At 47.4% G+C, this 18,902-nt stretch overlaps 2 protein-coding genes across 4 annotated transcripts in view; one reads left to right on the forward strand and one right to left on the reverse strand.

The window, feature by feature from the left end:
• The window catches only part of inpp5a (inositol polyphosphate-5-phosphatase A), a 114,217-nt gene extending 98,566 nt beyond the window's left edge, over positions 1-15,651 (forward strand). For 2 of the 3 annotated variants that reach the window (XM_020709239.3, XM_078932408.1), the window contains 5 exons: positions 1,396-1,469; positions 9,001-9,112; positions 12,275-12,343; positions 13,970-14,006; positions 14,341-15,651. In XM_020709239.3, coding sequence (XP_020564898.2) covers positions 1,396-1,469; positions 9,001-9,112; positions 12,275-12,343; positions 13,970-14,006; positions 14,341-14,390 — 342 coding nt within the window. In that variant the 3' untranslated portion in view covers positions 14,391-15,651. Of the gene's footprint in view, positions 1-1,395; positions 1,470-9,000; positions 9,113-12,274; positions 12,344-13,969; positions 14,058-14,340 lie in introns of all 3 variants that reach the window. The other variant, XM_011484012.4, reaches the window with a different exon arrangement.
• Positions 15,652-16,210: 559 nt separating this feature from the next.
• Positions 16,211-18,807, reverse strand: nkx6.2 (NK6 homeobox 2). Its single transcript, XM_023963802.2, has 3 exons — positions 18,109-18,807; positions 17,523-17,695; positions 16,211-17,405 (listed from the first exon to the last, which is right to left on the reverse strand). Exons 1-3 carry the CDS (start codon positions 18,536-18,538, stop codon positions 17,154-17,156), a joined length of 855 nt encoding a protein of 284 aa, XP_023819570.1. The 5' UTR covers positions 18,539-18,807; the 3' UTR covers positions 16,211-17,153.
• Positions 18,808-18,902: the final 95 nt, after the last annotated feature.

Below are 18,902 nucleotides of genomic sequence, written 5' to 3' on the forward strand. Positions count from 1 at the left end.
CAGCAGCATCGCTCTGACATTCCTACCATGGTGAAGTAGAAATTGGACTTATTGTCGTGGGCCTGAAAGAGCCAGCGGTGGTCAGGCGGTGAAAACATGGCTGAGGCGGTGGGTGTATGGTGGGATGGGGTGCACAGTGGAGCGTAGGGCTGCATCCTCCACTCTGCCATCCCTCATCCACAGTGAGTGAGTCTCTCCTGTGACCCCGGCGGTGTGAGTTTGATGAATGCAGCACATCTGCCCTTCTGAACCACTGAGACTCAGTCTGGGAGGCCCTTGCCAGTAATGGCTGCTGTTCTACACCACTGGCACATAATCACACACATGCAGGCGAGTGGGTGGGGGTGGGGGGCTCTAAATGTGGACTCACCAGTGACGTGAAGACACACAATAGCTGAACAGTCACATATTCAGAGCATAAATATGCCAGCTGAGATGGAAGGTTCTGCTGATGGAATAATACCCCAATGACATCCGCCTCCCTTCTCCTGCATCAATGTTTCTACTTTATGAGGACGTCCTTCCAGATAAAACGCTCGTGTGGCGTGTCATCTCTGCTGAGCTTTCATTATGTACCCATCCACGCTGTAATACACGTGCCATGTCATTGAGCTGCCCGTGCTACTGCTGCGTTGGGGTCTCCATCACAGCGTGTGCCGTTCCCCAGTATAGCAGCAAAGCCACGTGTTTGGGTTTCTGTCACCACAGAAGGAGGCGGGCCACAGCGAGGTCCTCCAAGGGTTGCTGGGAAACGTCTCCATCAGTCTCTCAGGGAGGCAGTCATGCAGGTGCCCCTGTTACCTGTTCATCTCCAAGATAATTAATGTGTACAAGGAGCCGCTAATTGCACTTCTCACTAATGATTTATGGCTTTTGTGAAGGCGGGACGCAGCAGGGGGGAGTGTGCATACACACCAGTGAGTGAGTACAGCTGGGTGAGGAGACATGATTGATGAAGAGTGTGTGGATGTACTGTTGTTGTGGACGGATGGACCTCAGCAGGACAGGGCGGTGACACACACACACACACACACACACGCACACACACATGCTGTGGGTCCCGCTCCACGCTCAGGCATGCGGAAGAGCCTGAATGAGCCTGAAGATGGGATCCTGATCAAATGTGTTTGACGCCCCGTCACCTCACCGAGGCTGCAGCCTCCTGATTGATGGCTATTGACCAGCTTCAGCTGACTTCAGGAGTTAGACTGAACTCTGAATCCAAAAAATTGGAAGCCAATGCAGACACTCAGGTCGCTTCTCCTGGTCAAGAATCAACCGTATCCACCTGTGGAGGTGAACAGCAGACATGGAGGGTTAATCTCTGCGTCCTGCAGCTTCAAGTAACTGTGAGGATTTTCTGTGTCTCACTCTGTTCTTTTTGTGTTTCTGCAGCTTTTAGAGTTTGATAAAGAACTGACACCATTCAAGGATCGGCTGATTGAATTGGAGATCTCTTTCCCCCCCAGGTATGAATCTATCCCCCCCATTTCATTGCTGACTTTTCTGGACTAACCATGCAAAATGTGTAAGACATGCACATGTAACACACACATAAAATATACACACACATTACAAAGCATCCTTTAACCCTTTGAATATTTTATGAAATCCCTCCCACCGGAGGAATGTTTATTCAGCCCCGTACAAAGTTGCATTACCCCCCCCTTGGCATTTTCATAAATAGTTATTTGGAGAGCACAGCATCCATTTGGCTGCTGTCAGTCTCACGCATCACGTGTGCCATTAGCATGCTGGCTCTTCCAGCGGTTTCTGATGTGTGTGTGTGTGTGGGTGTGGGTGCGTGTGTGTAGGGGGGGGGTCTGAGCCAGTCCTCTGCTCCTCTTCAAACAAATGCATTTGCAATTAGCCCTTTCAGAGGAGAGGGAGGGCAAACAAGCGGCCGGGCGCGGAAATATGTTCCGGGAGCAGCACGTTAATGACGCTTGACCTTTGCCGTCGGTTCTGACTCAATCAGTGCAGATAATGAAACGCTGTAATCAAACAATAATTACTTGATAAACTGCTCTGGTGGCAGGCACGGGGTGTGTGTTCATGTGTGTGTGTGAGGGAGAAGAAGACATCGGAGGATCAAAGTGTGCATGTGAATGACTTTGAGTGGGAGAGGTGGGCACACGTGTCAAGGTTCTGCCTGTCCCTGTTTTTTAAACGACTCTGTGTCTTAATCAGAGAGCCCATTTACATCACTTTACATAAGTGACAGGTGAATTTATTGTCTTTTTACGCTGGCTGACTCCTGCACCTATCCATATGAGAGTGAATCATCTTTCCACAGGGACGGCTGAACGCGCCGCAGTGAAAGAATACAAATGATTCCCACATACTTGAGGCAATGAGGAATCAAATTGATGAAACCTGGGAACAGCGTATGAAATCTGATTTGATCGACTCCTTCTGTGCGACAAACCACATCATTGTCAGCCTGGTGATACGCAGCAGCGGCAGCCTAGTTAAATTTAAACAGGCTAGTTCTCCCACTCCTCACCCACACATGCTGGTGTGGTCGGACCCCTCCCCATGTCAGCTCTGCCTCCTTGAGCAATCAAGCTCTGACAATGGTCCTCCATCACATTGCCTGCTCCGGACCGGCCCCCCGCCATCTGTGAGGTTATTACTCCATTGACTGCAGGTCATCAGACCCTCACACATGCATCCACAAACACGGCTCATTTTGCTTTCAATCCATAAATCAATACCGATCAGGAGCGTTTAATCCCCGTGTTGCTCAGTGGGAGATTAAAGGAAGCGGGACGTCCTGCAGAGCAACAAGTGCAGATCAGAACACAAAGCAAGTTCTGGACACACAGTATCCCTGACAGCCATTTATTACATCTTTAGAGCACATGTGTTACATTGAAGAACTGACGGTCGTTCCAACACACCAAAAAGTTCCGTGTCTCATACCGCCTGTCAAGATTAGACAAATGTACTTGTTAGGGTTTAGAGTTCTGCAGTGTCAGGAAAAGTCTGGCTGAAGCATTGTCAGTGTGCTGGAAGGAACAAACCTCCTCTTCCTCAGACTTTAATGCAGGAATTCTTCTCTGCGGGGCTGCATAGCTCTCAGGCTGTAAAGCACATGTCTCTTCACTTTCAAGGAGTCATCTGTCAGGGTTGGATGTGACATGTCTAAGTACCTGGGCACGGGGTGAGGAATTTGCCCGGGTCTTGTCACAGTTGGACCTGGAGCCAGTTGGCTCCTGTGCACCAGCGGCTCACACAGAGGAGCGCATGTGTGACTCTGGGCTTTTCTAATCGCACATCTGAGAGAGAAAAATGACTTTATTTATTCAATTATATGCAGTAGAGACCGTTTCTCTATCATGTGTAATACATAAAACTGCAAGCAGCCATTAGGCCATTGACTGCAGCACAGCCAGTAATGAAAGTAATGGTAAGTTTTGCTGGAGATCATGGTACCTTTTTATTTCATGGCGTAACTTAGGTTATATCCCCTAAAACACATGAAGGCACCCCTAACTTATTCATGTATTTTGATTTATTTAAGGGAAAGCTTTTAGTACTACTCTGATCTGATTTCCGTTCTGTTTTTTTGCACCAGATCGATGCAAAAATTGAATCGAGACCCCCGGCTTCTGGAAAAAATGCAGTAGATGATGAGGGGAGGGATGGAGAATGTATTCTGCCTGTAACATGGTTACTGAAATGGGCTTTGAGGGAGATTTTGAGTGACATCGGAGCAGCAGAACAACTCTATCAATGGCCAAATCATGAGTGATTTCAGAGCAGGAAGAGGGTGTGGGAAGAAAAATGATTGAAGCCAGAAGAAGGAGGGATGGCTACAGCCACCTGGCAAAGTAAAGGCTGGAAGAAATCTAAGCTTTACCGATGTGCGGCTGCTGTTGGGGAACACTGACAGACGTTTGAGTGATAACGTGACTCTTGTTGCTGGGTTTTAGTTTTAGCTGTAATCTGTAAAGACTGCATTAAAGATCTGCAAATACATTTTATGATAGTTTGGTCTAGATTTCTATCCAGACGCGCTTTCTTCACTCATTCCAGGACAACCACCTGCCTTACCCAATTACCAAATCCACTTCACTGCATGAAATAATACTTGAAATAGCATGCAGGGAGTTCCGGTTCTAAGCCGTGGTTTAAGATCCAGAACCTTAAAAAACTGCCAGAACAGAAAAAGAGCAGAGATACAGATGTTTGCTTTGAAATTTACCAGGCAGGGAAAAAGTTCAGCAGTTTAGCTTGAACTTCACTTTCAGAAACGACGTAAACGTCAGCACAACATGACATTCACTTGTATGGATTTTAAAACCTTTATTGAGACAAACGTGATCTGTACCCACCCTATCCAAGAAGTGAAGGAGCCTTCTGCAGTGAGTCAGCTCTAACCGCCACACCAACATTATTAAGTCACTAAATGACTTTCATTGGTGGTTTCTGTGGGACGCCCCTATCCCCCCATGTTAGTGTGCATAAAGAGGGAGCAGACTAGACCAAGCTAGGAGACTTTTGGTCAGTATGGCTCCTTGACACTTTTTCCAGCTGGGAGTCAGAGGGTGACTTCAGTCCTGCCTGTCTAGGTCAGATTCCCACAGAAGAGGCCAGGAGGTTCAGTTTCAGGGCTGTTAGGAGGCAGAACCTCCTGTCCACTTTTCAAGGAGGGGTTTTGGAGCCTGGCAGAACCTGTCTGACGCCTCCAACAACACTGGTGGAGGCCTGAAGACGGATGCTGAGCACATCAGACCAGCAGGGATTTGCAGTACAGAGGCACACATGGATACCTGCCAGTTTTTCAATAGCTGCTAATAAGAGAATATGAGGGATTTGTCAGATCAGTGGAAAATTCCTCATAGGAAGTGCTCGCACAGATGGCTCTTGTGTTGACAGTAGCCTTGCTTGTTCTGTGAACAACACTCCCCCAGCTCTCTAAAGGCCTGCACAAATGATCTCACCCTCTCTGTATGTATATTTAATTGTGTGTACATTAGTTCTGCAGCCTTTGTGTACCTCATATGTGAAGGAAGCTTCTTGTTCACGGCTCCACGAGGATCTGTGGCGCACTGAGGCACAGTTTGAGGATGGATGTTGAGTTGGAGTTGCTGGGGGGGGGGCATGTTCGGGCTGGTTCCAACGTTACAAGCTGATCTGCTGAACAGGAACATTGTCCTACAAGCAGCATCCATCATCCCAGAGAAGCAGTGAAAGTGAAGAGGACTGTGGGAATGATAGCTGAGGACTTGCTGCTGTCATGTGTGGTTGCTCCTTGTCTGAGACAATGCTGCGGGAGGGGGGGGAGGGGGGGCTCGTCAAACACAATCTTGTGTTGAACGGATTAAATGGATGCCATCTGTGTCGCCTCGTCTTCATTTAGAGCAGCTAAAGGCAGAAACTGGCGTAGCTGGGCCCATGAGCTTCTCCCTCCTTTTTCTGTTATTTCGTCAACAACAGCAAGCAAACGCAAATGTTAGGAAAGTTTTTCTAAACACACTTTCACCCAATCACAGTTCAGCAATATCCGCTCCTGATAAGGCCTCCTCTGGGTTTCAGCCCTGCCTGTATCCTCAGGTTGTGTTGCCTTTTTTAAATACTCCAACAGCTAATAGGAAGTGAAGTGTTCTCCCTGTCCTTTTATCATGCTGCCTGCCTTTACATGGAGTTTGAAACGACATAAAGGTGTTAAGGGCTGGTGCCCTGCATGTTTTCCAACTATTGTAGCTTTTCATTGATTACCTGTTCCAGGAAATCTGCAGCAAGTAGGGTCAAGTTTCTGAAAACCAGTAGGATGCCGGCCCTCGAGGTCTGGAGTATTACACCTCTGCCTTAGTCACAACTGTCCTCATGTGGATACAGGCTGTCTGTGGGGGAAAAATGGGCGAATCTGTACGCTTCACTTTTTCTACGGACATGCTGCAGGCAAGTGAAACGCAGGCGCGTTAGTGCTGTTCACATGGAATGTGCGCACTCCTCGGATGTCCCTTCCGTGCAGCCTGGATGTCTGAAATGAAGAAATTAGACAGAAGGTAGTTTGTGCAGGCATCGTACAGGCACTCAGAATCACATGCACACCCTATGCATGCATGCAGCCCTAAGTGCAGTCAGTGAGCGCACGTCACTAATGACTGGAGTGTTGTATAAAGGGCACCCTGTGACAGCATCACCCATGTGTCATAAGTGCATGGAAGTTACACTATCCTTACAAATATTTCACGAAACAGTCACTGCGTGCACAACAATGGTACGTTCCATTTTCATGAGGTGGTCGCACAAACCTCAGGGAACTGCACTTCTCTTAAGATGCAGCCCCTCCTTTCTACAACCTTCTATGGGCCCAGAGAAAACACCCAACACCTGTACAGGTGCATGCAAAAAAAGGATTTTCTAATCAAAGAAAGTTTCCTCTGGAACTGGACAGTGAGGTCAGCAAGAAAAAGGAAAAATCGTCTCTGACAGGGAGGACTGCATCAGGTAACCCCCCTCCCTCCACCTCCAGGCATGCTACTGTTGCAGTTATGGGTTTGAACTTATAATCAGAACAATTAGTCTAACTTTGCCAGCACTCCCAACCTACAGCCCCCCCCCATGGCCCATGAACGTGTTTGTGACGTTTAGCTGCTGCATTCAACAGCAGCTGAATGTAACAATGCTGATAACGGCTCCAATGCTCTTATCAGCATTGGAGCCAGCGGAGGGCGCGGTGAAAGGGAGCAGCTTCTACTCGCACACAGGAATGGGACTTTAATGATCATTGGGGTTTTCTTGAATCAGCCTTTACGACGTCTGCCTGTCATCAGAAGTGCCTCCATAGGAGCCTGAGGAAGTTTGCTCTCCAGAGTTCATTGTTTGAAGGAGGTGTGGGGAGGCAAGCTTGATTTTTCTCCCTATCTCTTTAACACTTAAATGACCCCACACTTGTTAGTCAATAAAGCCATCTGAGTCCCTGATAGGAGAGCTGCCAGCCTGCCGTCTCCCAGGAGGCAGGAGCGCCCGGGCCACCCTGAAGCTGAGCGGCGGTCCCGGCTCTTTGAAGCTCTCTCTCTGCCCTCAGTTTGCCGTCTTTATCCCTTCTCTCTGCATCCCTGAGTTTCTGTTTCTCTCACCCTATTCTTCAGGCCGTCTTTTATCCCACTATCCTTCTTCAGCCTCCGTTAGCATACCAAAACTCATGCATTCTCCCTGTGGCTTCAGGGCCATTTATGCTAATTGGAGGCGGAGCCTTCTTTGAGTTGCTCTCTGCAGGTCTATTTGTACACCTGTTAGGGGCGTGCTGTGTGCATATACCACCTCATCATTTCACTTACCGCGCTGATGGTCACCGTCTCTGGGCTGCTTTGGCGATGTGACTGATTTCCGTTTCACCACATGAGAAAACGGATGGATCAGCAGCACACGTGATGGCGTCACGTCTGTGTGCCACAGCCCGGGGTAACTCCTGTTTACACGGAACACATGTTCACACATGCTATCCAAAGGTAAAGAGCTGGAGGTTTTACTGATCAAGGCGTTGCAGCTGCAGAAGAGAAAAGGTCAAAATAGTTTGATTACTTTGACTGTAGGTTTTTCTGACGAGGACAGCTCTTATAAGTAAATATATGGATTTTTTTATCCTCCACAATGGAATCTAGGCTTTCCTAATTCTAATATGTTTAGATTTTTTAATGGACTTTAATCTTTCTGTAAAAATATTGATAATGAAAATCTCAGAATTATGACTTTTTCTCATATTTTTAATTATCAAGAAAGAAACGATGTTTGTTTGAAAAATGATCATTCTTATTGCCTTCTTTGTTGATTACAAAATCACAAATATTAGCATTTTTCTTTCACATTGTACATGTATATTTATAGATTGATGTGGTGAGAACTTTCTTTTACCTACATTGTGTTTATTCTTGCTCTTAAAAGAACTCTAAAGTCGGCAGACTGTGCTGATATTCCCCAAAAGGCCCCTCAGTGGGGGCCAAGGAGATGAAATTAGCTGTAATTAGGTGCAGCAGGACATAAATACAATACTGATCCACAAGAACAAATGTGTTTGTAGTGTCTGTGAGAACAGTGATGTGAATGTGCAAACGGTGAAAGAAACCAATCAGATGTGTAATCTGCTGTAGCATAAAGTCCAATTAAGCTATCAGGGCTTGGCAAGTGCGATGAATCAAAAGCCCAGTGTGTGTGTGTGTGTGTGTGTGTGTGTGTGTGTTTATTTTGCCATTAGGGCCTCTCATCCTCAGAGAAGAGGCACTTTGTGTGCTGCTACAGTTAGCACGCGTGGCACTGAAGGAGCAAATTGGATTGGTATTACAGAATGTAAGCCCGGTGTTACATCCTGATGAGCACAGACAAACAAATTGGATCGGTGGCGTGCAAATCTGAAGAAGTTTGAAGAGCCGAAGGGGCAAATTGAATTCTCAACAATGTAAATCTGCATGGGCTGGAAGGCTCGCCGCCCGCATCCATCCCTGCTGCGGCTTAAATCATGCGATTGTTCCCTGCTGTTCCTGAATACCATCTCTCATGGCCATTTGCTGCGACACCTAATCTGTTTTTGATGAGCGTGTAGGGATGTAGCTATGCATATGGGCAACTGAATGTCCCGCTTCATCTAAGTCACACTACTCCTTCCTGTTTGATGTTCTCCCTCTGCCGCGTGCACACAGCCTGCACGGCTGGCAGGAAAGCATGGCTGCCATAGAGCCATCCATGCATGTTGATTCAAAAGATTACTCAGATGATTGGTCGTATTAATGGACCTCCTGTTTTCTTGGGAAAACATTTAGATCTCTGTCTGAGATCTCACATTTATTCCTCATCTCCCCTTTTTAATTCAACATTTCTCTGCCTCCTTCCTGCAGTCCCTCATTCTGCTATTTAAACTTCAGTGTCTCTGATGCCACTAAAATCGTAAGCGCTTTGAGCGATTGGACAAGTGCAGATGAATCGAATCCATCATTATTATGATTATAGTTCCCTCTCTCCTGGCTGAGCGTTCTGCCTTTGTGTTTTCAGTTATCCTTACAGTGAAGACAGCACCCAGGGGAAGGAGTACATGAACACCAGATGCCCTGCCTGGTGTGACCGAATCCTCATGTCTCCGTCTGCCAGAGACCAGTTCTTTAAGGTGAGCCGGTCCATCACAAGCCACAAAAACACTTCCGTTTGGACGTTTGATGTCTCACAAACATTTCTGCCCTAAATTTCACCAAGAAGCAGGTGGATGTAAAGACGTTCATGACATCTGTGTGTGTTTGGGTGACACTCCGTATCTTCGTCGCTTTTCTTTCTCAGCTGAAAGGATGACTTTTCTGTCAAAATCTCACCACCCAAAGAGCAGATTTCCCCTGGACCTGTTGTCTTCACGAGGCGCCTCATGTGCCACGATCCGGGCCTGGTCCTGATCCGTCTCTTTCAGGGCGGTCTCTGCACAGTTTGCAGCCTTTTCACCTTTCTCCCGCCGGATTGCAGACGAGTTGTTTTCCATGAGGCAACGCCATCCAAGGGCTTCACTGCTTGGAGTCTGAGTTTTCTCTGAAGTTGTGCCTGTTTTTCCTGCTGCCTTTCATCTGTTAATGTGTGCAAAGAGATGCAGCTGTGTTGTGTACAGTGGCGGCCCCCACTGCTCAGGAAGTGAGGCTCCTTTTGTCATCTGCAAATGAGACTTTCCTTCCTGACGAACCAGCTTTGCCGACCAAAGCATCAGAGCGTGGAGAACGGCACTTTCAATGAAGCATAATGAGGTGCTTGTGTGTTGCATCCAATCCAATGAAGGTGTGTTTGTCACACAGACACACTATATTGTTTGCTTTCCCCCCTGAAGTAGCGGCTAATTGCTGGTGATGCAGGGACGGAGCCGGACAGTTAGTGCTTCTGCAGATTGGCTGATGATTCACTGAGCGCGCTCTCTGGCTCGGAGCGTTACAGATTGTTGAGACATGGGCCTGTAAACAGCCCGGCGCGTGGCGTCATTTATCATGGCACGCTCGGTTAACTTGCCATCATGTTATTTTCTGCTTGCCGAGCCCTAACACGCCAAAGGTTGCCCGCTGGCTGTGCAGCGCAGCACCAGCTCCGGGAGCGCCGGTAATGAATGTTTAGCCGAGCGAGCGCTCCCCCCTGCCAGAAGGCCCGGGTAATTTGTTTATCTGTCTAAAGATTATGCAGCCCGAAAATCCACAATTTTATGCCGCCTTTGTAAATTATCAAGTGTGTGTTTGATGAATGTATCGCGGGCTGCAGGAGGCAGCGGCGCGGGCCGCCCGCTAGACGAATGGAGGGTTGGCAGCGCGTGGAAAAGGTAGTGAGGTGGAGGCGCGGCTATGCTGACCCCCTCCACCGCTGGATTGGTCTGAAGTTAATTTAGAATTTACTTTATGGTTCATTCTCAGGCTCTTTGTCTCTTTCTTCTGAAGCAGGAGAGCAGATCCGGTGCACGAGTGTGTGTGGCGGAGTGGGAGTGTTTAAAAAATCTTTAGTTCAAGCAGACATTTGTGATTTATACTCCCGCCTGCAGACTCATGTGAGCGAGCAGCGGCGACTCTGTGCGAGAACGGGATAGAGAAACAGGATTCTCTCAGACCGGAGCTCAGCTGTCCTTTGGAGGGAATGATGGGGTGGGGGGTAACTTAGGCCTCTGTTTGCTGCATTCCAGGTTAAAATGTTTGTCAAAGCCGGAAGTCTACCTTCAGTTTTCTCCATGGCTCGTGGAGGAGGTGAAAGTCAAAAATGTACTCCGGTTCGATGCCAGACGCACAGACATTTGGTTCTTTCTATCAGAACAACTTTGCTGTGAGCGACACAAGCCTGAACAGCAAGCAGGTGAAGGACACACCTTTCTGCTCAGAGGTCTGCTTCATTTAGCCTCGTGGTTGACGTGAGCATCACAGCTGGTGACTGGAATAAACCTCACTTACCGTTAAAGCACTTTGACCTGGTAAATGTTGGTGTGTTTAATAGATGCATCACAGGTTATGTTATACTGGCTTTATTTCCTGCTGCTTTCACGATTTTTTCTTTTAAAACTGCAGTTTTTTCTGTCTGGGGGGTGGAGGGTAAATAACAAAACATGTTTTTTGTTTAATTCTGACAAGACAGCAATATCTAAGAGTAACCACAGTAATACTGGTTTATGGTGTGTGTGTGTGTGAGGGATGAAAAGGCCGTGGAAAGTGATTTCATTCATTCATCTTCCAAACTGGCTTCTTCCTCCCAGACTCACAGGGACGTTGGGCGCTGGAGCGTCCCTGTGGGGGCTCGCCCTCCTGGACAGTTCTCCAGGCCATTGCAGTGGAATTAGAGCATGGGAGAAAATGTGCTGGATTCTCACGCTACGTTCACACCGGGCGTGTGACACGCATTCAACCACGTGCTAAAGTCCCGTTTTTGTACGCACTTTCAGCATGTGCTGTTCACACTGGGCAAGCAGGGAGGGGCTTCTTCTTCTTTTACCACTGTCCTTCCCCTACAGATGGAAGAGGCATGCTTTCAAATGCCAACTTGGTGTCATAAACTGCAATCATTAACCTCTCCTCCATGATCAACTTTCTAAGGATTGGCGCTTCCGTGAATTGAAAAGGACGCCATCCATACGTCACTAACGAATCCAAGTCCCTGATTGGTCAAAGTTCTACTTGTTTCATCTTCAACACGGGTTCAATGACCACGCGTTTGTATGTAGAGCCTGAAAAGGGTCTCAAAAGGCGACGCCTGCCTTTGAGAGTTTTGAACTTGGAAGCTCTCAACGCACATTCACGCGTCTTCACACAGACTCTCTGGAAGTGGACGCTTGAACGCGCATCGCCGAGGATGGGGTGAACGTAGCTTCAAACTCTGCGGTTCACATTCTGCTGCTTCATCGTGAACGTCTGCGACACTTTAGGAATGGAATGAATAGAAGAACATTTGTGACGATCCTCCGTCAGCATTTACGTTTCTGCTGACCCTTCATGCACAGGTTTTCCTCTCACCGTGTTTCAGCTGTTGTGCTCCAAGTGTTGCTGATGACTTCATAAAATCCTACAGAGTGACGATGACCCTTTGTGAGAGGAAGCTGCTGTTTATCATCTAGCTGCTCCACTTTCAGAGGATTGTTTGACTTTTCCTGTTAAAGGTTTGATTTTCATCCTACTAATTGAGTTCAATGAAGCGTCTGCATTGATCGCTCCTCCACCCATGTGCCATAAAACACGCAGCAGGACTGTACAAACACGGCTGACCGTGTTCAACGCCGCTGGTCTGAATGTGACAAATGAAACTCCTCACACTGTTTGGTTTTGTGTCTCTGCAGCCGGAAAATGAAGAGAAGTCTGTAACGTATGATAACATTGGAGCCAATGTCTGCATGGGGGACCACAAGGTAACACCGAGGCTCCGCCCACACACCCACTGTTTATGATTTCAGGGTCCTGCGCTCGTGGACATAAACTCCAAAGCATCTTAATCTGTTGAATTTCTTGTAGAAATTCGAAACATATTCAAAAGGTGAATGTCGGCTAACGTTCAGCTGTCAGTCAAACCTTCAGCAAACATCCAGCAGTTTCACGTTTTCATGTAATCAGAGATGCACAGCGTTTGTTTCAGCATGTTTCTCTGTTCTCGGGGTTTTACCTCTAACTTTGCTGAAAGATTCAAAGCTTCAAGGCTTCACTTTAACCTGAGAGAGTGACCCCTGCTGGCCAACTGAGGCATTGTAGCCTTTAAAGTGTGTGAGAGAAACGCTGGCATGCATTCAATCCATGTCAGTGTATTTAAACTAATGAATGTTTACGTCATTCATTCCTAGTCAAAGAACTACTATGCTGGTGTTGGAAGTTTAAAGGAGTCAGAGGCCTGATAAAACACAAATCTCACAATAAAAACAGGATTTTTCTGATGAAACAACGAATGGATGTAAATCCTGTATCTTTATTGATCCATTCTGCTGCAGCTTTTTAACTTTCATCCATCGACAACATGAAGCCAAAAAGAAGAAACTTAGAATAATTCAAACCTGTATTTATTTCAACTGAAGTAATTCTGGCATTTTTAATCCCAGTTTTGGAGATTAAAACAGTAAATTTCATATGAAATGCAAACAGGAAGTTGTGTGTCAGTTAGAGCAGGGGTCTGCAACTGTTAACACTAAAAGATCCGTTTGGTCCAGTTTCTAACGAATCAGAACCCAGGAAGAGCCACAAAGTCCCACTCTTAGAAAAAAACACTTTATTTATGTTTTTCTGGTCATTTATTTATAATATGTACCTTTTAAATGCTTACAATAACTGAATTTTAAAAGTGTTTCATTTTTCTATAAAAAAAAAACACCTCAGCATCTCTACTGTTGACAGCCGCTCATGCAGGTTCCTTTCAAAATAAAGCACACCCTGTGTCTGATTAGATCCTGCTGCTGCTGCTGCAGATTTACTTGAATTAAAAAGGCAATTATTGTAACTTTGATGCTCCATCCTCCTTTTTTACTCTTTACTATCAAAAATAAACCCGTCAACATTGGTGTAAAATCTGTTTTTGTATCTATACAAGTAAATGCGAATGTATTTACTTTAGGAGCTTTGCCTCTGAACAACTAGACACTGTTGTGTAGCATAGATTAGAACACTAAACATAACTGACTCAATATTTACTGAAATTGTTGGCATTTTTCTTCAAAGAGCCACCATGGAGGCATAAAGGAGTCGCATGCAGCTCTGGATGCAGTCCCCTGTGTTTAACTTCAACTATATTGGAATTATTCATGTTGATATAAAGGTGCTGAAAGCATCTGGGGCGGCGGTGTGAGGCGCCTCAGCCATGCTGCGCGGCGTGACGCAGACTGAGGGCGCACTCAGACCTGCGGCGGCCTCGCCACAATCACAGCTGCCTCTGTTTGAAAAGGGCCCGCTGTAGTTAGCACACAGGCCCAAAAATGCACTGTGAGTTTAACCTTTGTGTCGTGGGGGGGTTCGGGGGTCCTTCTCACTGTGGTTTGTTTCTGTCTCTCTGCCAGCCCGTCTTCCTGTCCTTCCGAATAGCAGCGGGGGCAGGTAAACCTAATGCAAATAAGCACAAGTGTTGTGTGGTGCAGTGATTTTGTGGTAAATATGATTTTTTTAATTCCAATTCTTCCCATTGTTTGCAAATGTTTGCTTTGATTTGCTTGGTTCTCTCATGACCTTTCACAAATGCTTGAAGGCAGAAGTCCCTGTTTGAAGAGTTTTATTGCAGAATAAAACTTGTCACCTCACCACTTAAAATGCCAGAGTCGTTTTAAGACTAACCCGCTGGAGCAGCATTGTTTTCCTGTTCTTGAACTAACGTCCTGCAGCTGTGAGCCAGGCTGCCGCGGTCCACTCAAACCCGGCGTTTTCTCTTCCACAGGGAGGTGCTGCCAAAGGGGGGAGAACATATTCCGTGAAGCGCCTCTGTGAGAAGATCAGAGACGCACACACACAGATACACCATTTGCACAAGCCTACACTGAAAGCCCAAACTCCTACAGCAAGGCTGCGCAGTCGCAGTCGTGCAGACCCCTCCTCGCTAAACCTTCGGTCCTCAACACTCGGTGACCCCTGAGGGCCCGGCTCCAGGACAGACGCATCGCTGGCCTCTCCGTTGCCACGCAACCCCGATTCCCAGAGAAAACAAAAGAACCGGACAGTCTTCTCCCTCCACAGCTTCAGCGACAAAACTCTAATGGAGGTGGTACTACACACTTCTAAGACCACACTGCCCATTTTAGGTAGGCCTCTGTGTATAGAAGCTACTTTCCAGATATTATTTAAGGTGTTTAAAAAAGAGTGCAATGCAAAAAAAGGTTGTGTCTGTAGATTGTTAGGGTTATTTGTACATTTGAATAACATAGAATTGTTGTTGGTTTTATGGCTGTGCTGTTCTCTGACCAAACTGTGGTCTCTGCACCACGGCCACATCAGTGGAGGCTTTGTCTTTTATATGCTTTACTTTTAAAAAGATAATTTATGATTCTTATCAAAATGTTTCTGCTGAGGCGATGAAAGAAGCCGAGGGATGGAAACATTTGGGACTCTCAGCAATGTTTTAAGCAGTGCCATAGAGCATACAAGTATATATATATATATATAAATATAAAGTATATAAGAGGAGTTTTCCTATATAGCTCTCTCACTTAATGCCATTACTCTAACTTATTTCTATAAGATTCTGGTTCTGAATGTTTGGTAGGTTTGGGTGTCCTAAAAATGTAAACGGTTTTGTTTTTTCTTCATGTTTGTTTTCTGCATTACGGTGCCAAGTATCCCACACAGACGTGAGATGTGTAACAATCCTTTAAGGTGTAGATTCTACAGCTGTAAGAGAAACTCTAAATGTGAGGAGAAAGCCTCTGCTTTTCCGCCGTTTTCACATGGTTTCCTTGGCCACACTACAGCATTCAGGCTGTTCCAAGCCGCCATGATCTCTGCAGCTGGAAAGTCTTCTGTGCTTCTTGCAGCCTTTAGGTTTTTCTTTGGTGACTTTAGGTTGAAGTGGAAAAAACAAACAAAATAAAGGACATTTTGGTTTTTTTCCATGTGGACAGTTTTGAGTTTGCTTAAAGCTCCTGTTTTGTCTCCACTCCATCAAAAGCAAATAGAGATTTTTTGGAGCCCCCTCTGGACGGCCTGCCGTCTTTAGGTGATGCACTTCTCAAGCAATAAAAACATTAGAGCTCAACTTTGTCCTCGTTTTTTTTTTTATTCACAGATTCCTCTTAAGATCTGCTAAATGTTCTGGTGTCGGCCTCTTTCCACCGTCTGAGAGCGCGATAATTATTCCGAAAACCTCTGATGAATTTCTACAAACTAAAGTTGAAGCTGAGACTGTGATGTTCCTGCAGTGGGAGGTTCAGCTTTTTCTGGAGGTTACCTTTCCCAAAAGGAGTTCATGAAAGAGGGATTCTGATTGGCTGACAACTCTGTTGCATTCAAATAAAATTGCACCACAAAAGTGAAGGGGGGGGGGGGATATATTTAGAATATTTATAAAATATTTACATTTAAATTGAACCATTAAAGGAATTAAATGACTGACAAATAGCAAACATCCTGTGAGAAACTAATTAAGGCCAAACTGCGAGTCATTGGTTTAGTAAAAATGCTAAATGAATTTTTTTAATTGAAAATCTAAAAATAAATCATAAAATAAATGGTTAATGTTAAGTGTCATTATCATTACTGATGTAGTTCATGAAATCCTTCACACATTTAAAGAAAGCTCAAAATAAATCAGAGAAGCTTGTTAAATAATTTATTTACTATACAAAGTCTTTTTTTTCTTCCTATAACCTTCCGGGAAGCAATAATTCTCTTTTCTGGGCGGACATGGACGGAGCTCCTGTTTTCTGTCCCAGCGCGGGAGCCGTCCACCGTGCACGTGAGGCACGAACCGGAGCCGATGACGTTAAACAAGCGGATGTTCACTCTTTACAAAGGTTATTTACACTCAGTTCGGCTGCTTTACATTTATGTGACAGTTGAATCAAAGGGGATGCGTGGCGTGGCGTGGCTCTGCGGGACGAAGATCCGAGCAGCTCGGATGTAGAATAAACTAAGCGCATCATCATCATCATCATCGGGGAGGAAGAGGGCCGCGTTCCCGCTTCCAAACATCATAACTTATTCTGTAGAAAATATATACACACATCCTCACCTGCGTGCACGCGTGCAGGTCAGCAGAAGTCCGCTCGTGTCCAACCCACGCGGCCAAAATGCCGTGCTTGTGTTACCTTTGAGGACGGCGGATACCCTGGTTAATCGGAGCTTTAGAGCTTTTCACCTGCTGGTCCCAACATGCGTCTCTGACTCGGACCTTCACCCTGAACACATCCTCAGTCCGCCTGAAGCGTCTACAGGTGACAAATGACACGCGCAACAGGTGGCGTGGAATAACGGCATTACTTTAGGGAAATGTATTCGGATACTCGCTGATCCGGCCCGAACAGGATCGCATGTTTTTCAGCAGCTGAAAGGCAGAGTCCTCCCGGAATGAATGTCCTTCCGTTTCTGTGAGCTCCAGAGGAGAGGCCCGGTGCGCGCGCCCGCCCGCGCGCCCTCATGTGCGTCTCTGCTCCAAAGTCCTCCTTGGCGCACAAAAAACCAAAGGCCCGTTCGGGTTCCGCCGAGCAGAGACGCATGTGGTCGAGCCCAGGAGGGGGGAGTCCGGCTGCGGGCGGCGCATCACAAAGTGTCCGAGCTGTTGCTGCAGGGGCTGATCAGCGCCAGGTTGCTGCTGGCCTTGTGCTTTTTCAACAGTCTCGTGATCTTCTCGTCGTCGGAGTTCGGGTCCAGAGGCTTGTTGTACTCGTCGTCGTCCTCGTTCTCCGAGCTCTCCTTCATCTTCTCCGTCTCCGAGTCGTGCTTCTTCTTGGCGGAGGCCATCTCCGCCGCGTGCCTCTTCCGCCACTTGGTCCTCCGGTTCTGGAACCAAACCTGTGGAGAGAGAGGAAGGAGATGCTCAACAGGTCCTGCGCAGGGCGCGGGCCGGTCCGGGCCGGGGGCCGTCGGCGCGAGTCCCTGGATGGGATCGGGCTCTTGTGAAATGTTTACCTTAACTTGACTCTCGGTCATTCCTAAGGAGTAGGCCAGGCGGGCTCTCTCCGGCCCGGCCAGGTATTTGGTCTGCTCGAAGGTTTTCTCCAGAGCGAAGATCTGCTGTCCGGAGAAGGTGGGTCTGGAGTGCTTCTTCTTCCCGTCCTTGTCCAGCATGATGTTGGCCTGAGCTGCAAACCACGAGAAACACAGGCGCCCTCACACATGTGCTTCAGCAAAAACAGGGGGGATAATGATGATAATAAATAATAGGAATTAGCGTAAAAATGTTAGTAAAATGCAACACGTGGTTTCCGTTTTTTTATTCTCTCATTAGGAATCACGAGATTTAAAAAAATGTTTACACTAAAGAAGACATTTTAAAATTCTATTTTTTTTGTTTTGCTTAATGAGATTTTTTTTTTATTTCAGAATTTCGCATTAGAGATTTATTTTGTGGTGTTTTATGCTGGGTGATTATAAAATTTTGGGATCGAAATTGTATTTATTCAAAGTTTCATAATAAGAATAATAAGTGAAAAACACAGGAGAACTAAAGTGGAGAAACATCAGCAGGAAAATGCAGAAAGAAGACCGGACTCACCGGGACACGGAACCCGCGGGTCCCGCCACGGAGAGCCCTGCATCACGCCGGGCCAGAAGATGGGCGCGCGCCCCGGCAACTCGGCCAGCGGCTTCGGGTACCGCGACACCGCCGGGCTGAAGTACATCCCCGCCGCCGCGGCGGCCGCGGTGGTCGCCAGGCCGTTTATCCGCGGGAAGCCCGACAGCAGCTGGCCGGCGGTGGTGATGGGTCTGCCCAGGATGTCGCTTATTCCGTGCGGGGTTCCCCCGGACAGCTGCGAGCTGAGGCCGGACAGCGGCGGCGCCTTGAAGCCCGCGGGGCTCTGCTGCAGCGCGTACGGGAACAGAGACGTCTTCATCTCGGTCATGTTGTGCAGCGCCGCCAGCGGGGTGCTGCCCAGAACGAAAGCACTCTGCCGGTTAGCTTCCATCTGCCCCACCGCTAACATTGGTGGACATGAACCGCCGGACCCGCGTGGGCTGGAAACGGGGAGAACGGAGGCGCGGGGCGGAGGGACGCCCGTTTCCCACGGGGATCCCGGAGAGGCGGAGACGGGGAGAGAAGCGAACGAAGTTAAGAGTCCGGCCAAAGCCCCGAATGCGAGTCCGCGTGCCGGTGTCGGTGCGTCAGCATTGGTCCAGTGCGCGGGTTCTGCTGGCAGTGGGCCGCTGTGCTGCGGGTTCGGATGGGACCATTAAAGACTCGTCTGTCTCTGCGGGAGCCTGGCGGGACGCTCTGATAACAGCGCAGCCACCTGCAGGCGCGCGCCTCTCATTGGACGAGGCTGAGTGAGGCCGCGCTCTGATTGGAGG

This window comes from Oryzias latipes, chromosome 15, assembly GCF_053564925.1.
Source record: "Oryzias latipes strain Hd-rR chromosome 15, Olatipes_Hd-rR_3.1".
Taxonomy (NCBI): Eukaryota; Metazoa; Chordata; class Actinopteri; order Beloniformes; family Adrianichthyidae; genus Oryzias; species Oryzias latipes.

Bases quoted from the DNA above. Each gene is read 5' to 3' on its own strand.
- nkx6.2 (XM_023963802.2), bottom strand. From the start codon at position 18,538: ATGTTAGCGGTGGGGCAGATGGAAGCTAACCGGCAGAGTGCTTTCGTT. The intron at 17,696-18,108 runs GTGAGTCCGGTC...CGTGGTTTGCAG, and splicing joins CCCGCGGGTTCCGTGTCCCG to CTCAGGCCAACATCATGCTG. The intron at 17,406-17,522 runs GTAAACATTTCA...CTCTCTCCACAG, and splicing joins TGACCGAGAGTCAAGTTAAG to GTTTGGTTCCAGAACCGGAG.